Genomic DNA, 21534 nt, shown 5'->3' with positions numbered 1-21534 from the left:
TTTTGTGTGGTATGGATGGTGGGTGAAGTCTGTATTAATCAGAAAAGCTGACTTAAAATACAGTAAAAAGTTTGAAATATACTCAAAATATATCCTTCAAATTTTCTAAAGCTGTCCAGTGGGAGACATTGGAGTGTTTGCCGGGCTGATTTGAACACCCGGGCCTTATGTTTGACACTCCTGATTTATCATATCATTTTTTTTTTTTTTTTACTGTACTGTGGGTTCAGGTTTCCATATCATGCTTCTGAATACTGAACTGCAACAAGCTTTCAATATTAAAATGCGCACAGAGCTGAACGTTTAACACAGCTCAACACTAGTTTCAGTGTAATGGGACTTTTCTTTTGTTTAACTCTGCTGCTTGTACAGAAAACATGGGTTAATGTTAAAACCAAAAGTCCTGACTTTGCTTAGCGCCATCTTCTGATATTATTAAGAAAAAAATAAGACCTGGTCAACTGCTGCTCCTTCCTGTATGAAACATTTGTTACCCAGCAGTCAACTGAGTGCTTTGTTTGTTGTCTTGCTGCTGCAGGTTATCAGCAGCGCCTGCTTTCTGGCCTCTGCAGTGGAACAAGAAGATAAGTAGTGAAAGCAGAAAGGGCGTGGAGGGAGTTATCGCCACCATGGCCAAGTGCTGACAACAATACGATCAACAGGGGGATGTGCCTGTAGGCATAGTCAGTTTATAGTCAGTACTGTGCACACAGAATACCTGCACACACACAGGAAATGCAGGATTTATCATCCGTAGCAGGAGGCAAGAGGCAGAGACATTAATCAGACAAGACAGCTGTGGATGTTTATTAATTCATATGGTTTAAATGACATTTGTGACCCAAGATTATCTTGACACGCACACACACGCACACAAATCCCACCAGAGAGACATACAAAGAAGTGATATTTAAGATTCCAGGAGCCCTTAAAACATTCAGCTTTCGTCTCACAATATCAACTCCATACAGTGTTTTAAACAAACCCTGACATCAAATGTAAACATTTCTGAGAACACAGTTCGCCCGGCGCTTCCTTCACATGTAAACTGCAAGAGCGCTCCATTGGCTAGATACCAAATACGTGTTTATAGTGCAAAAGGTGGATTTTTTGCACTCTCTAGTGACCGAGTGTGGGAATATCCATGTGTAAAATCCATTTGAATTTCACAGTTGTGCTAAAATCCCAATGCAAAGAGTCCGTTTCATCTATTTATAACAGCTAAAAAATAATTTCAGACGTTTTGCATATAGAGATAAAAATTCAAACACTGTCGTTTGTTTTCTCTGCCTCGGATTCGAGAGCTGAGGGTCGACGTTTTAAAAGTTACATTTCGTCCTTCACTCGAGCGCTCACATTTTCGGTGCAGCACGCAGAATTTTGAGGCAGTGAACATAAAGAACTAATACTCAGGAATAATCAGTGAAATGAGCAAAGGCTTCCTCTGCGACTCAATCACAAATCTAAACAGTCTGAACAAAGCAGCTCATTTGATTTCCTTTTTTTTAACATTACAGTGCAACAATTTGTCTAATATATAAGGAACTGTAATATTAACTGTTGCTGAATACAGCACTTCTGTATCAGCTTCTTTATTGCACAAAACATGAAGCCTATAAGAGCCTCACAGACCAGCCTCACTTACTGCATCAAAATCCTTTTACTTACTTTTTTTTTAATGTGGAACCCTTTCTTGTCTTTTACCCAACCTTTTTTTTTTTATTTTCCTTCATTTCCATTAGTTGATACAGTATTTCAGGATGATTTCTTTTCAACCTTGATACATGTTCCTTTCACTTTTACTCGTCAGACATTGCAAACTGATGGGTTTTGTCACAATCCAGGTAAGAGTTCTCATCACATCTGGCCACGTGTGAACTTCATCTTAAGGTAAGTTGACCTCTTTGGAGGTTTCAACTATCCTTGTACATCAATAGGAACTATTCTAACTTAGGAAGTAAACGTACAGTATCAGTACTTATATCAGCTGCATTGGTGTAGGCAGGAACTGGATGTTAATCTTCCTTGTACAGGAAAACAAATAAAACAGTATGTCTGTTTAACAAACATCTGTTACATGACATCACCTATTTTTTCCCCTTCACACCACTGAGAGCAGCGGGTGTCTGCAGTTCTCTGCCCATCCATGTGTCCATAAGTTTGTATACCTTAAGATGGACAACTTTGTTCATCTTAATCAAGGACATGATACCTTTTGAAGGTTTTCGGGGATTGTCTTTAAATTTGGAAGTTCAAGCACGAACTGATTAGAATTTGGTAGTCGGTGTTTAAAAGTCGCTGAGAGCTTTTGGCTTAATTCACACTGTGATATCATTTCTCACAATAGCTTAAAAGGATATGTTATTTATAAAATTATAACATTTTTATGTTCAAATAGTAAAAAAGTTACCCGCAGAGAGACATGGATGTAAAGTGCGCTTTGGTAGGCAGAGAAATGCAACTGTGGGGTTTCCAGCCGTTCCCGCTGGCTTATAATTCAAATTCAGTATAAAGTATGTGGGTTGAAATGTTGAGATTTAGCACAGCACACACAGACGTACTGTGGCTAAGGGATATTTTTTGAGGGGTTTTGGGTGAACCAAACCCATCAGTTTCTGTTTTCCTACATGTGCTCCATCCTCATATCCATGACAGTCCTCCATTACTCTCCAAAAGTATTCATATTTTCTAATCAACCTGAATCTTCTAATCTCAGCTCTGTTTCTCTTTACCCTGATTGGACCTCACCCCACCCCACCCACCCCCCTCCCTCCTCCCTCTCTCTGATGGGTACAGGACACCGAACACATGGAAAAAGGGGTCAGGGTCTTTTTCCCTGCAACAGAATGAATTTGGCACATGATGATTGGCGGCACAGCGCTGCCGCTGAGTGAGGGCGGGATTCACTTCAGTCCCTCGTCTGTGCTCTTGAACATGAGGATGGCGTTGGAGATCTTGAGGGCGGGGCCTAGCTTAATGCTCATGATCTTCACAATGTCGGTCTGGGTCAGCAGCAGGAAAGCCTCCCCGTCGATCATCTAGAGAGACACAAATGTGGAGATAGTAAGTGGAGAAGAGTTTGTTCCATCTGGTCAAATATCAAATTATAGTAGCCCCTAGCAGTGAAATCCACTCAGAAATATTATACAGCTGCAAACATGTAAGAGTGCAAGACAGTCTAAACAGCATCAGTAATGAATGACATGTTTACACGTCACCAGTAAAGACTGCAAATCTTTATTCATCCTTCAGTTATTAATCCACCTCTGGTCTCACCTCTTCTTTGAAGAGACGAGCCTGTTCTTCACAGCCAATTAAATTCTGGACAAATCTGAAGACCTGCGGCACAGATGCAGCGGATTTCAGGTAATCGTATAAGTCAGAGAAAGAATGTAAATAATTATAGAGGCGAACGACATTTTCCCACCTCCTCGACGCTCCATGCAGCCACCTGGCTGGCGTGAATGCCCTGAACGCCGGGCAGCAGCTTGCAGTGCTGTTCCCAGCACAAAGACAGAGTGCGGTCTGATTGGTTGCTCAAAGCTGACATGAACAGTGATGGATACACTCCCTGTGAGGACATGTCTGTGCACAGAAACATACATACACATGATGAAACACGTGATTGTACAAACATGGAAATTTGAGGGGAATACGAGATACATGAGCTGACTGGATGTTTGTTGCAACTGTTGCCTGTCTAAATACTGTATCTAGAATCTTATAAAGACAACGTGATTGTAAAATTATCTTAAAAGCATTAAGTAATTATATAAGATAAATACGTTGACAACCATTTAATTTTGGGTATCATAGCAGAAAAAGCAACGGTTAATTCATTTCTATTAGATTGCAAGGCTCAGTGGAAGCTCTAAAAACTTCACCGGTGAGTTACAAAAGGTCTGCCGGCCTTTTCACAGTAACAAATACAGCATATCAAACAATTAACATGCAAATCTTCTGATTAGATTATTAGTATTTCTTGTTTTGAGGTGAGGTGCTGCGAAAACAAAAAAACAAACAGTGCAACTTACTCTGGTAGTCCCTCTGTTGATTCTTTCTGTATTTGGGAGGACGACCAATCCTGAAAATACAGAAAATGAATGCGAGAAAAAACAAACATGCACACAAATACATGGACACCACTTTACCTGCCACGGTAATGAGTCTTCTTAGTCCTCTGACCAAAGAAGAGGTTTCTCTTGCACTCTGAGTCTGATAGGTCAGCCTTCAGCCTACCCTGGTTACGCTCAGCCAACGGGCAGCCGGATATGCAGTGATGGGCGGTGAAACGACCGGTGACATGGCCTGAGCCGTCACACCCTGGAGTTGGACACTTCCTGTTTCAAAGACAAAAATGGAGATATGCTTTCTGTGCATTTTAGCATCTAAAAAAATTCTAATTTAAAAAAAAAAAAAAGTTGGGACTCTGTGTAAAATGTCAACAAAAACATGGCCCCGTCCCAACTTTTTTTAGATCATTGACTGATAATGTCAAATTCAAAATGATGATCCACTTTCTCAGTTCAAATATTTGACTTTTTTTATTCTGTTTTCATTTAGGTTTTACACATCATCCCAAGTTTTTGGAAAAATCATGCATTTAATGACAGAATGACAGAGCTGAGTTCAGGATTTACCTGTTGTGGAAGCTGTATTTGTTGGTTCTGGGCTGACTGATGGGTTTACAGGGAACAGAGGAGGTGTAGGTGGACTGGCCTGTAGCAGGAGGCTCCCTCACACCTACATATATACAAACACAGAGGAGAACATTCACATACACTCATAGGCTGACATTCACAATCACGGCATTGATTATGCCTTAAAGAAATCATGTAAATAACAAGTGGCAAACCGTGAGGCTTTAAAAAGATCCACTAATGTCCACATGAGACTGGCTTTACAACAGAAAAAAACCATTTGGTCTATAAAGTCACCCATTTAACTTGTATTAAATCTTAAAGTTATGGATATGCCTGACAATGTAGATTAAATCATTACCTAAGAACAGTTTCTGTTAATCCAGTTTTCTTATTGTTAGGTAAAGTTAGCATGCCATTAAATATCACAGTGAATTACACTTGCTATGTAAGCTAGCTTGTCAGTGCTAGCATTAGCCAATATCGTAGCAGCACTGCCTTCAAAGTTCAACAAAATATTAAAATAAAGTTTCAGAACAGTCCGTAACACAATACTGATGTCACTGTGGCCACTTCTATCTTTTATATACAGTCTATAGAAGATAGCAATAGGCTTAGAATTTTTGACCTCCAGTTTTAAGTGAAGAAAAAGGAGTCACATGAGGCTGGTTGCTACCATGCGGTTGCTGTGTTTTAGTGTCCCGTGGAGGGATTTTAAGCGGGTGACCGGTGGCCTCGCACCAGCCTGCTGGATGGATGTCTGGGTGATCTGAGTCTACCCACTCATCATAGACGTGACTCCAGCCATCATAATGGATCTGAACAAGAAGAAGAGAGCGGGCTGTAATAGATATAAATACTCCACATGTACTTGAGCTCAAAATGTACAGAAATCAACAGTCAACTGCAAAGACGTATGACACAGTAATTGGACATGGAAGATCTTATTCCTGCAGACCTATCCAAACTGACAGGCACACATTAAACACACTTTATTGTTTCTTCTGTTTACTTCTCTTAGTCGTTGTGCTGTTATTTCTGATGACTGATCCGATCATCTACACACACACAATCCACTTTATTGATCTAGTCTTTTATCTCTGTTTGTCTTCTTCACCTCTGCAAAATCCTCGTTCAAACTGTTCCTGACGAGGCAAGATGGTTTAACCCATGAGACTGGCACCTTCTGCTTGTTTTCCAGGTTTGATTCACTGCATCAGTTAGATTGCAGGTTGCGCGAGCAGCACCTTGGTTTATCTGGATGCTGATGGTCAGACCGAAGGGATCATATGCTTGATTGTCAGGATGGTCGGTCTTTGAAAGCGGAGCTCAGAGAGGTTGAAAAGTGGTCCACCAAGATGATATTTGATCTCCAGACTTGTTTATTGTTTTATTTATTGAAGCACAGCTGCTGAGCATAAGGAAAAAGTACTGGAGCAGGAATCTATATCTAATTTACTCTGATGATTGATGAAACTTGATTTCTTTTATTGTCATCAAACCAGTCTTGACTCCTTTTTTTATAAAGCTGATACTGGGATTATGTTTAATTGTGTTGCTTCCAGCTCTTTGACTGATTCTTGGGATCTTTTAATCTTTAGGAATCGATCAATCAATTAATTAATTTTCTTCAAGAAAATGGGTTCAAGTAATCATTCCACAACATTAAAGAACTACACAAAGTTGTACCTTAATGCGATGCGTGTCCACCTCCTCAACTGTAGCCACTCTTATGAGACCGGGACTTCTTTTGTCCACGGCCTCCAGTTTCATCTGAGGCTGAAAGCTGTGAGGTGACCGCTGGAGCAGAGGATGATGGGATTTCACATTCACGTTGACAACAAAACAAACTAGACATATTTTCCATTAATCTGTGACTTTACTGTTCGTAATGCTAGCTCTTCTTTACTTTTTATCTGCATTCTCACCACTTTAAAGGCATCAGCAGCCACTGCTTTGGATCCTGTCTCCTCCAAGTATCGAGACCAGGAGAACCGGCCCTGGTCTGGATAATCTGGTGCAGGAAAAAACTTTCACCAACGTAAACAGCCATAAAACCTTACACGGTTTTGCCTGACTTTATATATCACTTATTAAAAAACAGCTTTTGTAAGTTTTAAGCATAGATACATATGTCAGGTACTAACTTTTAACTGTCACATGTTCATCCTCAGTTTAACGGTAATGAAAGAAAAAAAAAAGAGGGCAAGTGTACAAAAAAGTAACTGAGCAGAACTCATGATGAACCCATGATATGACAATGAGCACGGATAAACTACTGATTAACAGGGATCACATTCCTCACCTTGGGGTGGTGTTAGAGGGAGGTTCCTTTCTTGGCACCAACCAATAGGATGAATGTACGGACTGCTGGAATCACACCTGCATGTTGTGACACACAACAATATGCACAATTTAGGTTCAATAGAAATTTCTGTGAACTTACAGGAAAATTAAGACTGAACTGATGAGAGATTATGCTGCAGGAAATAAATCAGCATCTAGCTGTTGAAGAAAGTGAAACTTTTAAATCCTGAAAGATTTGTGTTTCTCTCTGTTGAAGTGATCTAAAGACACTTGTTTAGTAGTATTGTATCCATAGTGACATTGATGTAAAGGTGGATTTGTTGTACTGCTCTGAATCTCTGTGAAGATTGTGTTACAGCAATGTCAGTGTTTGCACGACACTTTTTTTCTGCATTGCTCTGTAAACAATCTGAGCTGACTGTGTTGAATATTGAACAACAGTTACTTTTACTGAAACACAGGAGCGAGAAAAGAGAGAGGTGAAAAAACGAGAAAGCAGCACGCATCTGCTGTGTGCTGGGAGAAAACTGGCACATGCGCTGAAACGAGTGAGCCAGATAAAAGTCCAGCTTGTTACGCTTTGTTTAATGGAGGCATTATCTTTATGCTAATCAATACACCGTGCTTATGCAGCTCGGCTGCTGTAGTCTGAATTGCTGCGATATGTACTGAAAAAGAAATCGGATACATGGAAAACATATTAGATGTTCACACTGAGAAAAGTCCAAGGGTTTTGGATTTTTTTTGCAGACAGACGAACCTTTACTTCTGAGCAAGGTTGCCACTCTAAAATGTTCTGAAATGAACATTTCACAAACGTAATTTTATAATCTGAAATGGTCACATATCACCTATGACACAGCATCAAACAGCTGTACAGTCCTAATAAAGGTATGAATTTCGTTCCACGGGATTCAGAACTTTTTGCAAACTCTAGCAGCCATCATTAATCTGCCTTAACAATGCCAACTGCTCCCCTCTTGATTAAACTCAAACCTCCAGCTACACCAGCAGAATAGAGATATTATAATTACCCTTTTCTATGACAGCACGAAATATCTAAATAGCTGTATTCTCACCGATACTGCTTCAGATTTATATGAACATATCAAAAGCCCAATCACAGTATCATTTTAGAAATCCTTTAAATCATTTCCCAAAAGCAGTCAGATAGATGCTACGACTCACCAGTAGTCATATGTGTCATCCCAGTTGTCAAAATGAACCAGGAAGCGGTCATCCACCACATCGGTGATGGTTGCTACACAGATCAGGGAGGGGTTCATACGATCGACGGCCTCCAGCTTCATTCCTATCTCGAAACCACACTTCACATCGATCTGGAAAACCAGGGGAAGCGTTACCTTCTTTGGTGTGCTGTTGAGCCACTTGTCAAGATTTTTAGATTATGATCTCCATGCATTTGGTATTTACATAAAAATTATCCAGGACCTTATTAAACAAAACAGTTCAGTTTGTCTTCAGTGCTGCACGATCATGATCTAAGGTGCACATTTCTTAAAATAAGCTTTTCATTATAATAGCTGAAGTTGGGAATTTTCCTTGCACTGAATCAGTCACCTCATCCAATATGTGTGTGTGTGGTTAAAACAGCCAGCATATATTATACTGCACAGAGATGGTTACCCTTCCGGGACTGGCAAAAAGTTCTTTGGGAGCCACTTGTGCTTTAGTCATTCTCAGATAGTTGGTCCAAGTAAACTCCTCCTCTTTACAGCCTGCAGGAAGCACAGAAATACAGAAAGGAGTCACATGTTGGAAGATTTAGAGGATTTAGAGGAATTGTTTTCACATCTGTGTGCTTTAAATGTAAAAATGCCAGGAGAGACTCAGCTGAGCTCAGTAAAAACACTAGATCTCATTACTTAATCTGCACCAAAAGAAACCATGCGCTCTAAACTTCTTGTGTCAATAAAACACACACTGGGATGGCAAATATTTTTTAAGAATTTATTTAGTGTAAGAATAAGTATGACCTCTGACCTTTGGGGGTGTGCAATTTGTGCCCTGTGCTCTCACACCAGCCTGCAGCGTGGATGTCGGGAGAGTTGGCATTCACCCAGAAGTCATGACAGTCAGAGTAGCCATCAAAATGAAGCCGCAGCCGGTAACCGCAGACCTGACATGACATATCAGAAGAGGAGACACCTCAGTGAACTCATTCTGCATCCAAAGCATTCTGTGAATACATGAAAATGATCCTAAATAAGAAGCCTGGCGGCGACGGTCAACTGGCTCACCTCAGCCACAGTGAGGACAAAGTACATGGACGGATGCTGCGGGTCGATGCCTTCCAGCTTCATCCCCTGTTTGAAGCCGTTCTTCACTGTCGGCACTCTCTGGGACTGGAACATGAAACAACAGCAAAAGTTTCCGTACAACAAGGAGATGGAAGCAAAGTCTGCATAAAAGATTTTTCTGGGGAAACTGAGTGACAGCAAAGAACAGAGAAACCATCCGAAAACCGCTAAAAAAAATAATAAAATAACAGGGATTATGTCTTCATCTTAATGTTTTTTACTCTTTTATTCCAAGATTAGGTTTTTCATCACTGTTATACAAACCTTTAGATTATTTTAAAATCAAACTCCAACATTTAGTACAGAGGTGTCAAACGTAAGGCCCGGGGGTCAGAATCGGTCCGACAAACACTCTAAGACTCCAATCCAGTCTGCTTAGACAGGTTTGGAAAATGGCATAAATTTTGGACTTTTAACTGTATTTTTAAACATTTTATAACTTAACCGATGAAGACCATGGACATTTATACCACATCAACATAACTACGTAGTAGGTAAACTATTCTGCTGGATACACTCACAGCTCAAAAAAAAGAAGCAAGTTCTTTGAATTAACATACACTTTCTGTTTTGGAATAGTCTCAGCAATGAGCTTTCTTTTGTGTAATTTTCAGCACTTATTTCTTACAATTTAAGCCCAACGAGCTGCGCTGACAGATTTCTTTCATTTGATACAGCAGCGTTTCTTTATTGTGTAGAAAAACGGAGACGTACTGCTGAAATTGCACTTGTTTTCTTACACTGAGATACTTCAGAGATTAAAAGTGTAACTAAAGTTCTTTACACTTACAGAAAGGAGAGTTTCATTGATTTGGCCCGCTTCACTTCAAAGTGGGCACAATGTGAAATTAGTTTTAAATCCTTGATTTAATATATGAACATATGGCTTTGGCGACATAAATTACTTTGTCCCTCTCTTGAGAGTGCTACACTCAATTTTGCTCCGAGCAATAGATTTGATTGCCTACTACGGTTACTACGGATGTGTGTGTGTGTGTGTGTGTGTGTGTGTGTGTGTGTGTGTGTGTGTGTGTGTGTGTGTGTGTACATACCTCTTGGAAAAGCTTGTTAGGAGCAGCGACAGCTTTGGTCTCCTCCAGGTACTGAGCCCACGTCCACTGCTCTGTCTTACTGTCTCCACCTTCAGCAAACAGACACCATCATTTATTACATTTATAAAATTATTTATTACAATTTACAACTAATGGAAACAGTCAGAAGAAGATAATTTAATGGCATGTCAGCTGCAGCGGAATTTAAAAAATCTAAGCCTGCTGTGAAACTCCAACATTATGTCTTCTATACACTCGATACATTTTCGACCTTGCATGTTTGTTTTTTTTCAAATAAATTGAAACAGGAAAGGGTATGTAATGAAAGGATAAAGAAGGACACACAGCTTCTGGATGAAGTAAAGAGATGATGTGATTTTATGTGATGTAGTGTTGCAGCTTAGTAGTAATAGTATCCAGTGAAAGATGATATGCGTCCAACAAAACCACTGATGCAAGAAATAAATGCTCCAACCTCCTCTGATGTGTCGGCCATCTGCTTTAGAATCATCCATTTTCTCATCCTTAAAAAGAAAACACGAGAAAGCACACAACAGGAAACGGTGAGATGGTAGTCACGCATAAAAGCAACTTTAAAACTGAAATAGCAACGCGGTTCCACCGTGCCCTCGATGTCCGAGTCTTCCTCAGATGGACTCAGGTACTCCTTCCTTTTCCTCTTCCTCATGGGCTTCAGGTGATCGGGGTTGAGGGAGACTCTCCCGCCTGCCGGCACTTTCTCCACGCCAATGCTCCTCCTGAGGCGCGGGGAACGAAAGATGAGCTTATGCATGTGGAGCGAGGCGCGTAAACATAAAGGCCGAGCAGCGGGGCACATACTTGTCAGTGATGGGGTCTCTGCGGAGCTCTTCTGTGTAGGTCCGCTGAGCTCTGGGATTATGGTTCTGTTGTCCTGGATCAACCTGGACTTCAGCTTTGATCGGCACCAACCTCTCTGGCTCCAGGGCCACGCCCCTCCCAGAGCTGGCAGGAGTCGACGCATCTGTCACAGACAGGGCTGCAGGTGAAAACACGCCCGTCTGCATCTTTATTGAATATTCTTTGACTTTTCAAAGTTTCTCAGCTGGATTTTAAATGTCTACAAAGAAATCTGCAGCTGCAACCTCTTCACTTGTAAAGAGAAGCTCTGTTACAGCTGATGTAATTACCACTCATTTATGCTTAATACACACACACACACACACACACACACACACACACACACACACACACACACACACACACACACACACACACACACACACACTGATGACTGAGCCCATGCTGTTTAGTACTTCAAATAAAAGTGCAGGCTGTTTAAACACGTGTAACACAAGAACTAGTTTAACTCACTGTTATATTTGAAATATCACATATAAAAGCTGCTTTGGTTATCAAATATGTGCTAAAATATAACAAACACATGTGGCTAAGTAGTATAAAAATCTGTTATCCTAGAGGTGACCGGTTCCAAACTGTTTTCTGCTCTGTGTGTGCAAAATGTAAATGATTCACCAGAGTGCAGTATTTGTGTGTCTGTGCCTGATATTACTATGACCTTACGTAACCACGAGTCTACCTGGCTTGTCTGGAACTCTTTCTGCGTCAGTGGATCTCCCAGAAGTCCCTGCTGCAGGTTCAGCAGTGCTGCTGGCAGTGCCCGGGGTGATCAATGTGCTCAGAGCTCCTAAGTCACTCACACAGAACTACAAGACAAATACACACACACACATGCATCAGTGCACCATCTGTCAAAATGTGTCCGTGTCTTTACAAACTGTATGCTGCTTTAAAAAAAAAAAAAAGTATATACATGTATATGTATATATATATATGTGTGTGTGTATATATATATATATATATATATATATATATATATATATATATATATATATATATATATACACATATATATATATATATGTGTATATATATATATGTGTGAAAAAACACCCAGCACGCCCCTGCGGGCGGTTTATCCTTCAAGCTCGGGTCCTCTACCAGAGGCCTGGGAGCTTGAGGGTCCTGCGCAGTATCTTAGCTGTTCCCAGGACTGCGCTCTTCTGGACAGAGATCTCCGATGTTGTTCCCGGGATCTGCTGGAGCCACTCGCCTAGCTTGGGAGTCACCGCACCTAGTGCTCCGATTACCACGGGGACCACCATTACCTTCACCCTCCACATCCTCTCGAGCTCTTCTCTGAGCCCTTGGTATTTCTCCAGCTTCTCGTGTTCCTTCTTCCTGATATTGCTGTCATTCGGAACCGCTACATCGATCACTACGGCCGTCTTCTTCTGTTTTTCTACCACCACTATGTCCGGTTGGTTAGCCACCACCATTTTGTCCGTCTGTATCTGGAAGTCCCACAGGATCTTAGCTCGGTCATTCTTCACCACCCTTGGGGGCATCTCCCATTTTGACCTCGGGACTTCCAGGTTATACTCGGCACAGATGTTCCTGTACACTATGCCGGCCACTTGGTTATGGCGTTCCATGTATGCCTTGCCTGCTAGCATCTTGCACCCTGCTGTTATGTGCTGGATTGTCTCTGGGGCATCTTTACACAGCCTGCACCTGGGGTCTTGCCTGGTGTGATAGACCCCAGCCTCTATGGATCTTGTACTCAGAGCTTGTTCTTGTGCTGCCATGATTAGTGCCTCTGTGCTGTCTTTCAGTCCAGCTTTGTCCAGCCACTGGTAGGATTTCTGGATATCAGCCACCTCCTCTATCTGCCGGTGGTACATACCGTGCAGGGGCCTGTCCTTCCATGATGGTTCCTCGTTTCCCTCCTCTTTCTTGGGTTTCTGCTGCCTGAGGTATTCACTGAGCACTCGGTCAGTTGGGGCCATTTTCCCAATGTATTCTTGGATGTTCGTTGTCTCATCCTGGACTGTGGTGCTGACACTCACCAGTCCCCGGCCCCCTTCCTTCCGCTTAGCGTACAGCCTCAGGGTGCTGGACTTGGGGTGAAACCCTCCATGCATGGTAAGGAGCTTTCTTGTCTTTATGTCAGTGGCTTCTATCTCCTCCTTTGGCCAGCCTATTACCCCAGCAGGGTACCTGATCACGGGCAGGGCGTACGTGTTGATGGCCCGGATCTTGTTCTTACCATTCAGCTGACTCCTCAGGACTTGCCTGACCCTCTGCAGGTACTTGGTGGTTGCAGCCTTTCTAGCGGCCTCTTCATGGTTCCCATTTGCCTGCGGGATCCCCAGGTACTTGTAACTGTCCTCTATGTCTGCAATGTTGCCTTCTGGTAGTTCAATCCCCTCAGTTCTGACTACCTTCCCTCTCTTTGATACCATCCGACTACACTTCTCCAGTCCGAACGACATTCCATGGATCAGTGAATCGATGTCTCGTTCACTCTTGGCATACAGCTTGATGTCATCCATGTACAGGAGGTGGCTGACAACTGCTCCGTTCCGTAGTCGGTATCCGTAGCCAGTCTTGTTAATGATCTCACTGAGGGGGTTCAGGCCTATGCAGAACAGCAGTGGGGACAGAGCATCTCCTTGGTAGATCCCGCACTTGATGGTGACTTGTGCTATGGGCTTGGAGTTGGCCTCTAGTGTTGTACGCCACATCCCCATTGAGTTCCTGATGAAGGCTCTTAGGGTCCCATTGATCTTGTACAATTCTAGGCATTCCAGTATCCAGCTGTGGGGCATTGAGTCATAGGCCTTCTTGTAATCAATCCAGGCAGTGCACAGGTTGGTCAGTCTGGTCTTGCAGTCTCGGCTGATTGTTCTGTCTACCAGTAGCTGGTGTTTTGCGCCTCTGGTATTCTTGCCAATTCCTTTCTGTGTCCCGCTCATGTATTGACCCATGTGCCTGTTCATCTTAGCCGATATGATGCCTGACAGGAGCTTCCATGTAGTACTGAGGCAGGTTATTGGTCGGTAGTTGGAGGGGACCGGTCCCTTCTTGGGGTCCTTGGGGATCAGGACCGTCCGGCCTTCAGTTAGCCATTCCGGGTGTCTCTCGTTAACTAGCAGCTGGTTCATTTGTGCTGCCAGACGCTCGTGGAGTGCAGTCAGCTTCTTCAGCCAGTAGGCATGAACCATGTCGGGCCCTGGTGCTGTCCAACTCTTCATACTGGAGACTCTTTCTTGGATATCTGCCACTGTGATGGTTACTGGACCCTGTTCAGGGAGGTTGCTGTGGTCTGCCCTCAGATCCTCTAGCCACTGAGCATTGCCGTTATGGGTTGCATCCTTCTCCCATATGCTCTTCCAGTATTGCTCCGTCTCCAGCCTTGGTGGTGCTGTTCTCTTATTGTTCCCTTGCCACTGAGAGTACACCTTTGCTGGTTCTGTGGAGAACAGCTGGTTTATTCTCCTGCCTTCTATCTCTCTGGTGTACCTCCTCAAGCGGCTGGCCAAGGCTGTGAGTCTTTGCTTGGCAGTTTCCAAGGCCTCAGGTATGGACAGCTTGCTGTATTTCTTAGGCACCTTATTTGTCGCACCTTTCTGCAACTCCGTTAGTTGGCTAACCTCCCTCCGTGCTACTTTGATCTTGCCCTCTAGCCTCCTTCTCCATGGAGGGTACTGCCCCTTGTCGCTGTTCAACGTGTAGCCAAGCATCTCACTGATCACTGCTGCCGTATTGTAGATCAGCTTGTTAGTGTCGGTAATCGTGGTTGTAGGTATTGCCCGTAGTGCTGCATTAACATCATCTAGCAGACCTTCTGAGGGTACTTCACGTAATCTTGGTAACCGGCTACGGGGGATCGAGGTTTCAAGCTTGGCCATGATCCTATTTTTCAGGTCAGTTCCTCTCGCACTCAACGATCCTTCTCCTATCGCACTTGGGGCTATGTACCCAATCTCGGGTGGGGGTGATGATATCGCCCCCCTGACCTGGCGTCCTGACTCCTCCTTGCCGTAGCATTTGTGTTGTACCTCGTCAATCTCTAGCTGTGAGAGCAGTCCCTTCTTTCGAATGTTGGAACACTGAGCTACTAGTTGTTTCGCCGTCGAAGAATCCATAGGTCCCTCATCCTATTCATGTAGCCCCTTCCGCCGGGGTTACTTGCGTAGTAGCATTCCAACAACGCCCTGTTTTCGTCTCTTGCCCACCGATGCCTTCTTGTTCCAGTAGCCCACTTTTCGTCAGGGTGCCCTGGTTCCTCAACACCTGACGCGGACCTTGTTGATCCGGGCGACGTCCGAGCCGGCATGCCTTCATATTTATTTGTCTCGCTCATGTCTGCGGTAGGCTCGCTTAGGACCCTTACTGGATACAGACGCCCCAGGCAGGAATCGAACTTCCAAAGGCGTGTAGTCTAACCACTACGCTATCCAGCTGCTATATATATGTGTATATATATATATGTGTGTATATATATATGTGTGTGTATATATATATATATATATATATATATATATATATATATATATGTTATTCAGGACTTTGTCAAAAAAGAAATAAAAACAACTTTCAATGACTTTTTTTAAACCACAGCAAAGCTTAATATCGCTTTACCTTAAGGTTGCTACTGGGCAGGATGGCCATTCCCTCCTTCAACTCTAGGACATGGACAATGCTACAAGCTCCGCCCACCTGTGCTGTCAGTGCAGGCGTTGCCATCTCATTGGCTCTGCTTCCTTTACCTGGGTTACCCACTGCAACAGCTGGAGTCACCTCCACCTTCTGATGGGCAGGAGCTGAGGAAAAAGATGCACTCGGAATAATAAAGCACAAAGTGATGTAGTTCATTGTCATCTGCTTTACTCACTATAAATGGTAAAGGAAAAACAGCGCTCTGTTGCCGTGACAACCAGGCAAATAGTATTTGTTTGTTTCTGTAGATTTGCAGACAGGCTTGGTTATCAGCACACTTCACAAAACTGTTAAACAGCTGCTAATATCGTCACTCAGTTTTCACACTCAGTATTACTGCACATTTCTCTGACATGAGAAACTGCAATAGAAATCAGGATCTGCTGGTTATTAGTGTTATATTATTGTTATTAGTGATTAACACGTTTGTAAAAGACCCGGGGGCACAGACCCGGCCTCAGAGAGGGTCACAAGCTAATGTGCGTCTAACGCCAAGTCAGATAAATGGGAGGATTGTGTCGGGAAATAAATTGTGTCTGTTTTTTATTTTTATATCAGTTCATTAAAGTATTTTTTCCCCCAAAACTTTGTTATGGTTTTTATTTCAGTAAGTTTTTATTTTAAGTAACAACAACAGTCTTGGTTTATCTAATACAGAGCAGAGATTTTGGAAGCAATCAAACTGTTTTCTTAATGTTGTTGTTATTTTGGACAAACACAGTTTTAATTACCTGATTATCTCTTTTGTTAATAAAATTAAAAAAGTAAAAAACTTCCACGGCTTTGGTGAGCTAGAGCTAACGTCTCAGAAAGTGTTGCTCTGTCCGGCCAACACATCAAAACTTAAAGGTTTTCACTAACAAACATGATAATATTGAACATGGAAACTCTGAATTAAAAATTATGCATTAAAACTTATTAATTATGAACAGGCACTGGAAGATTTGTCAGGATTTGCACATGCAGTGAGGAGTGGCTGAGTGAACTCTATGTACTACCAGTCAAAAGTTTGTACACACCTTCTCATTTAATGTTTTTTCTTTATTTTCATGACTATTTAAACTGTAGATTCTCACTGAAGGGATCACAACTAAGAATGAACACATATGGAGTTATGTAGTAAACAAAAACGTGTGAAATAACTTGTGTTTTATATTTTAGATTCTTCAAAATAACCGCCCTTTGCTTCCATTACTGCTTTGCACACTCTTGGCCTTCTCTCAATGAGTTTCATGAAATGGTTTTCCAATAGTTTTGAAGAAGTTCCCAGAGATGCTCAGCATCTTGTTGGTCCTTTTGCCTTCACTCTGCGGTTCATCTAATCCCAAACCATCTCCTGTGCCTTCAGTTTTGAATAAGTTCCCCAACAGAGTCACCAGCACAACACCCCCACACCATCACACCTCCTCAATGCTTCACAGTGGGAACCATACATCTAGAGACCATCAGTTCACCTTTTCTGCGTTGCACAAAAACACGGCAGGTGGAACCAAAGATCTTAAATTTGGACAATGAGACCAAAGCACTGGTCTAATGTGTTTTGTGCTAATTTTGATAATTGTATTTCAAACAAATGTCTTCTGCTTGTTGTTGCTGCTTGTATTAGTTTCTTAGCAGCTATTTGACCATAAAGGCCTGATTTGCGAAGTCTCCTCTGAACAGTTGATGTACAGATCTGTCTGCTACTGGAACTCTGTGTGGCATTTATCTGGGCTCTAATCTGGGTTGCTGTTAACTTGTGATTTCTGAGGCTGGTCAGATGAATTTATCCTCAGCAGCAGAGGTAACTCTTGGTCTTCCTTTCCTGGGCCGGTCCTCATGTAAGCCAGTTTCATTGTAGCGCTTGATGGTTTTTGCAACTGCACTGCATTCAAAGTTTAGTTATTTTCCGGACTGTCTGACCTTCAGTTCTTAAAGTAATGAGAAGGTGTGTCCAAACTTTTGACTGGTAGTGGATGTAGCATCTTTAACAATCCTTAAACCATCAGCTGGGCCCGATTCCAAGAAGCAGGCTTAGTAAACAACTTTGAATTTGTTAACCCTAAATTGAAGGAAACACTGTTTTCCCCCCCTGAACGACAGGTAACTTCAACTCTGAGTAGTTACCATGGTTACCAAGTTTCTCTCTCTGACTCCTCCCCTCTTGATATGCACAGTTTAATTTCTCCTTCATAAAGTCGCTGTCAAAGTGCACAACGCAGCAAATTCATTCACAGAAGAGGGCATGGTTAGTTCACTGTTTTCTGTACGTAACATAACAGCGATTACATCTTAGACTTATTGTCAGTTCAGATTTAAATCTATAGACTCGGTCTTTCTAAAGCTGAATCTCTGTGAACAGTAATGCAGCTGTCACACTGTCAGTCAGTTTGCCCACACTTTAAACATTTGCTGCAGCAATCACTGTTTAAGTTATCAATCATGTGTTGTTCTGTAATCAGTCACATTGATGGAAAAATGGCTGAGAATATCTGATTGAAGATGAGCGTGAAATGACTAAAACTGAGTTCAATGGTTTTTTTACAGTGACGTTTAAGGATGCGCTCAGATAACCATCATGGATTCAGACTGGATCAGGTCTGGATCCAGCTCATCTCCTCCAGATCCATTCATTGTGGCTTAATTTGTCCCGATACAATCTGTATTCCTTATTTAAAGAGCCTCACCCTCCCAGAATTACACTAAAATATCTCAAATCTATCTGAACATCATGTAAACAGCTCTATAAAAGCTGAGACATTTCTAAAAACGTGTTTGTCCATGCTAACATGCAAAGTCTTACTATCAGGCTACCAGTAACTGAGTAAAACATCTCTACTGTTGCCGTAAGAGAGCCATCATCTATCACTGAAGGCTGATATTACATAAAATTACGAACGCTTACACTGGGGAACATTAAAGCACAGTTTTTCCTCTAAATTTAATTAAAAACTTTTATCCAGTAATGGCAGACATAATGAAATCCTCTGTGAAAAATGAAATTCTTACAGCGCATCAGTACATTAAATTTTTACTGAATAATTATTGGGAAAAAATGTAATGATTATAAACTGCTGCAATAACTGTTTTTTTACTGAACCAAAACTGACTTGAGGGCAGACTGTCTGTTGCCGTCTGGGTTACTAATCTCACAGGTCCATCAGTAAAGTGTGGCTCATCTGTTTCTCCAGATTTTTATCTTCCCGGACATCTCCTAGATTTTGTCCCTGTCAGGTTACAGCTGAATCATTAGGGTTAAAAATCAGAACTATAGCTTCATCTAATGAAAGTTTGCTAAATAAACACCGCAGTCAGTACAGAGAAGTTAGATATTTCATATCGAACATTTATATTGTGCATGATGATGACAGAACGGCCCGTGGCTCAATAAAATGACTCTTTCCGCACTTCTAAAAGGACTAAAAGGAGGCTCTCTTGTTTACCTGTTGCCGTGGTGAATCTGCCCTCCTAAAGTAAAAGAGGTCAATTTTAACATTTTCATTTAAATGTATCCAGCTAATGATTTTATTAGACTGAGATTTAAAGCGGATGACTTGTTCAATGAAAAGAAAAGATAAGTTTTTAATTAACAATTCAATTTTCATTGGGGGGGTTATCACAAATGCATCAATAAACCTGACCTGAATTACTGACAGAATGATCTGAAGCCGTTTAGTAAGTCTATGAAGGTTTTCTGGAAATGAAGACTCAGAGTTGATTATTAAACTCACAGCTTTGTGAACAGTGACCTAATAAGATGAGTTGCATCTTTTGTGTATATATTTCTATGTGATGTTATTAAGTCAACCATTAAAATGACCCTTGTTTTGTAATGTGATGCCTGTGAATTAGGTTAAACATTGCAGGTGTAAATTCTGAACTATGACCTTACAATTTGCCTGGTAAATTATTACACTGCTGGTTACTTAAAGGCTCACTTCTCAATTCGTTTTTCAGTCTAATGAGATCAGAAGACACGATCAGTGTTTTCCCCAACAGTGCTTTAGTAGAGTATGTATCTGTGAACATGCTTACATATGAGTTCACCTGGTAGCAGGAGAGCAGTGGTGGTGTGGGGCTGAGGCCGAGCCTTCTTGGTCACACCATCACCCCCGCAGATGAGGATTGTCTCTGTGGGAGGCGAAGATGACGGATCCATAGGGGTGCAGTCCGGTTCTTTGGCTGGAGCCTCCATGTTCACTTTGGCACTCATGACGGCGTCCCAGTGTGTTGTGCTGGAGCACTGGGAGACACAGCGTGAGAAATAGCACAAAGTAATGCTGTCTGGTTATTGGGTAACAGCTTTAACATTGTGTGTTAAAGATTTATAGAGGAGACTGTACCCAAAACCTGAGGAGGGAGTGCCACAGTATGGACGGGAGAGTAATCCCGCCAATTTAAGCTTTCATTTTTATGTTGTTTCTTGTTTTTAAATATATTTCTTTATTGGAATATGTCTGATTTAGAGGCATATACAAAATTCAAATCTTAAATTATTATAATATTATTTTCTGCTGTCTTGAAACATCTCTTTTTAATTTACCACATTAGCACCGCTTTTATCATTCAACAAAATACTATTTATCCAAAGTACAGGACAGAGTTAAAATTTTACTTTAAAATTTAACTACATTTCACCCTCCAAAAAATCTTCCTCTAAAAGTGTTTCCAATAAGGCAAAACAGCCATGAACTTTTATAAGCCATGCATTCCTTTCAATAATAAAAGAATAATGGTGACACACCAATATTTACGCGCAAGCTCCCAAGTCTACACACACACACACACACCGACAGAGACTAAAATACAGCATTTCAGTTAAAATGGCGGAGGATCTGAAATCCTTGAGGCAAAAAATGTGCTAAAGCAGAGGCTCAATTCCTGTGAAAATCCCATTTAATGAAAAAAGCAACCTTATCGCCCATTCCGGCAATATCTTTAATGAATGAGCAACATTTTCTCCTCATAACAGCGTTAAGTGTGCCGGGTATTTTTTAAACCTTGGCGCAACTGCTTTAAATTTAAAATTAGTATTTAAACCTGCTACGTCAAAGATCCGCGAGCCATTATCAAATGTATATATTAAAGATGATAAGCTTTGTGCTTGATTACATCTCTGACGCCAAAAACGGTTTACCTCGGTGAGGGGAGAAAAAAAAGAAACAACTGACTGGCGGGTTTCTTTTTAAACCCAGTGTGACTAAAATATGCTTCTGCCTTCTATAATTAGAGGAAAGTTCTAAAATTTGATTTTAATTCGTGTTTTCAGATTTCAGGAACTGAAATTTGGCTTACCAGCTCTGATCTCCTGCGGCTCCGGGGCTTGGACTGCGCACGCGCGGGACCACAGTACAGTCACCGCTCGTTGGCTATAATTTAACGCCAAAAGAAAGACTTCCAGTGCGTCGCTCCACTTTCAGTAATGGTCGATAGGTGAAAAAAAAGTGCTCCCTCGATTAGCTGCAAAAGCGTAAAATAGCTGCTGTAACGATTTTTATTTGGCATGCGAGCGAAATGTTCCCGCTTACATCCATAAATACGCGCTCTGCTCATTTCCTCCACAACTGCAGCCTATAATGAGCGAGCGTTTATTATATAATTAGCAGGATATAGGTCATGTCAATACTGCAGTCAAGGTTTTTATAATCCAGACAAAACAACGTCAGGCAG

At 41.7% G+C, this 21534-nt stretch overlaps 1 protein-coding gene across 7 annotated transcripts; it reads right to left on the bottom strand.

The window, feature by feature from the left end:
• Positions 1–801: 801 nt before the first annotated feature.
• On the bottom strand, positions 802–21415 carry l3mbtl1 (L3MBTL histone methyl-lysine binding protein 1). Of its 7 annotated transcripts, none has more exons than XM_085394068.1 (22): positions 21160–21415; positions 19900–20107; positions 15808–15989; positions 11900–12026; positions 11161–11338; positions 10943–11078; positions 10796–10844; positions 10321–10409; positions 9209–9313; positions 8952–9087; positions 8595–8686; positions 8136–8287; positions 6946–7022; positions 6569–6654; positions 6330–6440; positions 5269–5458; positions 4641–4743; positions 4152–4340; positions 4035–4084; positions 3428–3585; positions 3277–3339; positions 802–3038 (listed from the first exon to the last, which is right to left on the bottom strand). In XM_085394068.1, the coding sequence occupies exons 2-22, from the start codon at positions 20075–20077 to the stop codon at positions 2904–2906; spliced, it is 2586 nt and encodes an 861-aa protein (XP_085250194.1). In that variant the 5' UTR covers positions 20078–20107; positions 21160–21415; the 3' UTR covers positions 802–2903. The 7 variants fall into 7 exon arrangements, with proteins under 7 accessions (XP_085250194.1, XP_085250197.1, XP_085250198.1 ...); XM_085394071.1 differs by having other exon boundaries at positions 4035–4060; XM_085394072.1 differs by having other exon boundaries at positions 5317–5458.
• Positions 21416–21534: the final 119 nt, after the last annotated feature.

Source organism: Rhamphochromis longiceps, linkage group LG20 (genome assembly GCF_057381845.1).
Source record: "Rhamphochromis longiceps isolate RC_006_pf linkage group LG20, R_longiceps_female_GT1.1, whole genome shotgun sequence".
Taxonomy (NCBI): domain Eukaryota; kingdom Metazoa; phylum Chordata; class Actinopteri; order Cichliformes; family Cichlidae; genus Rhamphochromis; species Rhamphochromis longiceps.
The sequence above is the reverse complement of the archived record's forward strand: the minus strand, read 5'-3'. Positions and strand labels throughout refer to the sequence as shown.

What these genes read in the sequence shown, in the direction of transcription:
- l3mbtl1 (XM_085394068.1), bottom strand. Translation starts at nt 20,077, where the DNA reads ATGAGTGCCAAAGTGAACATGGAGGCTCCAGCCAAAGAACCGGACTGC. An exon ending in TTTTTGCCAGTCCCGGAAGG is followed by an intron (nt 8,288 to 8,594) that starts GTAACCATCTCT and finishes CTGGTTTTCCAG; the next exon opens with ATCGATGTGAAGTGTGGTTT. An exon ending in CCCTCTAACACCACCCCAAG is followed by an intron (nt 6,655 to 6,945) that starts GTGAGGAATGTG and finishes TTCCTGCACCAG; the next exon opens with ATTATCCAGACCAGGGCCGG.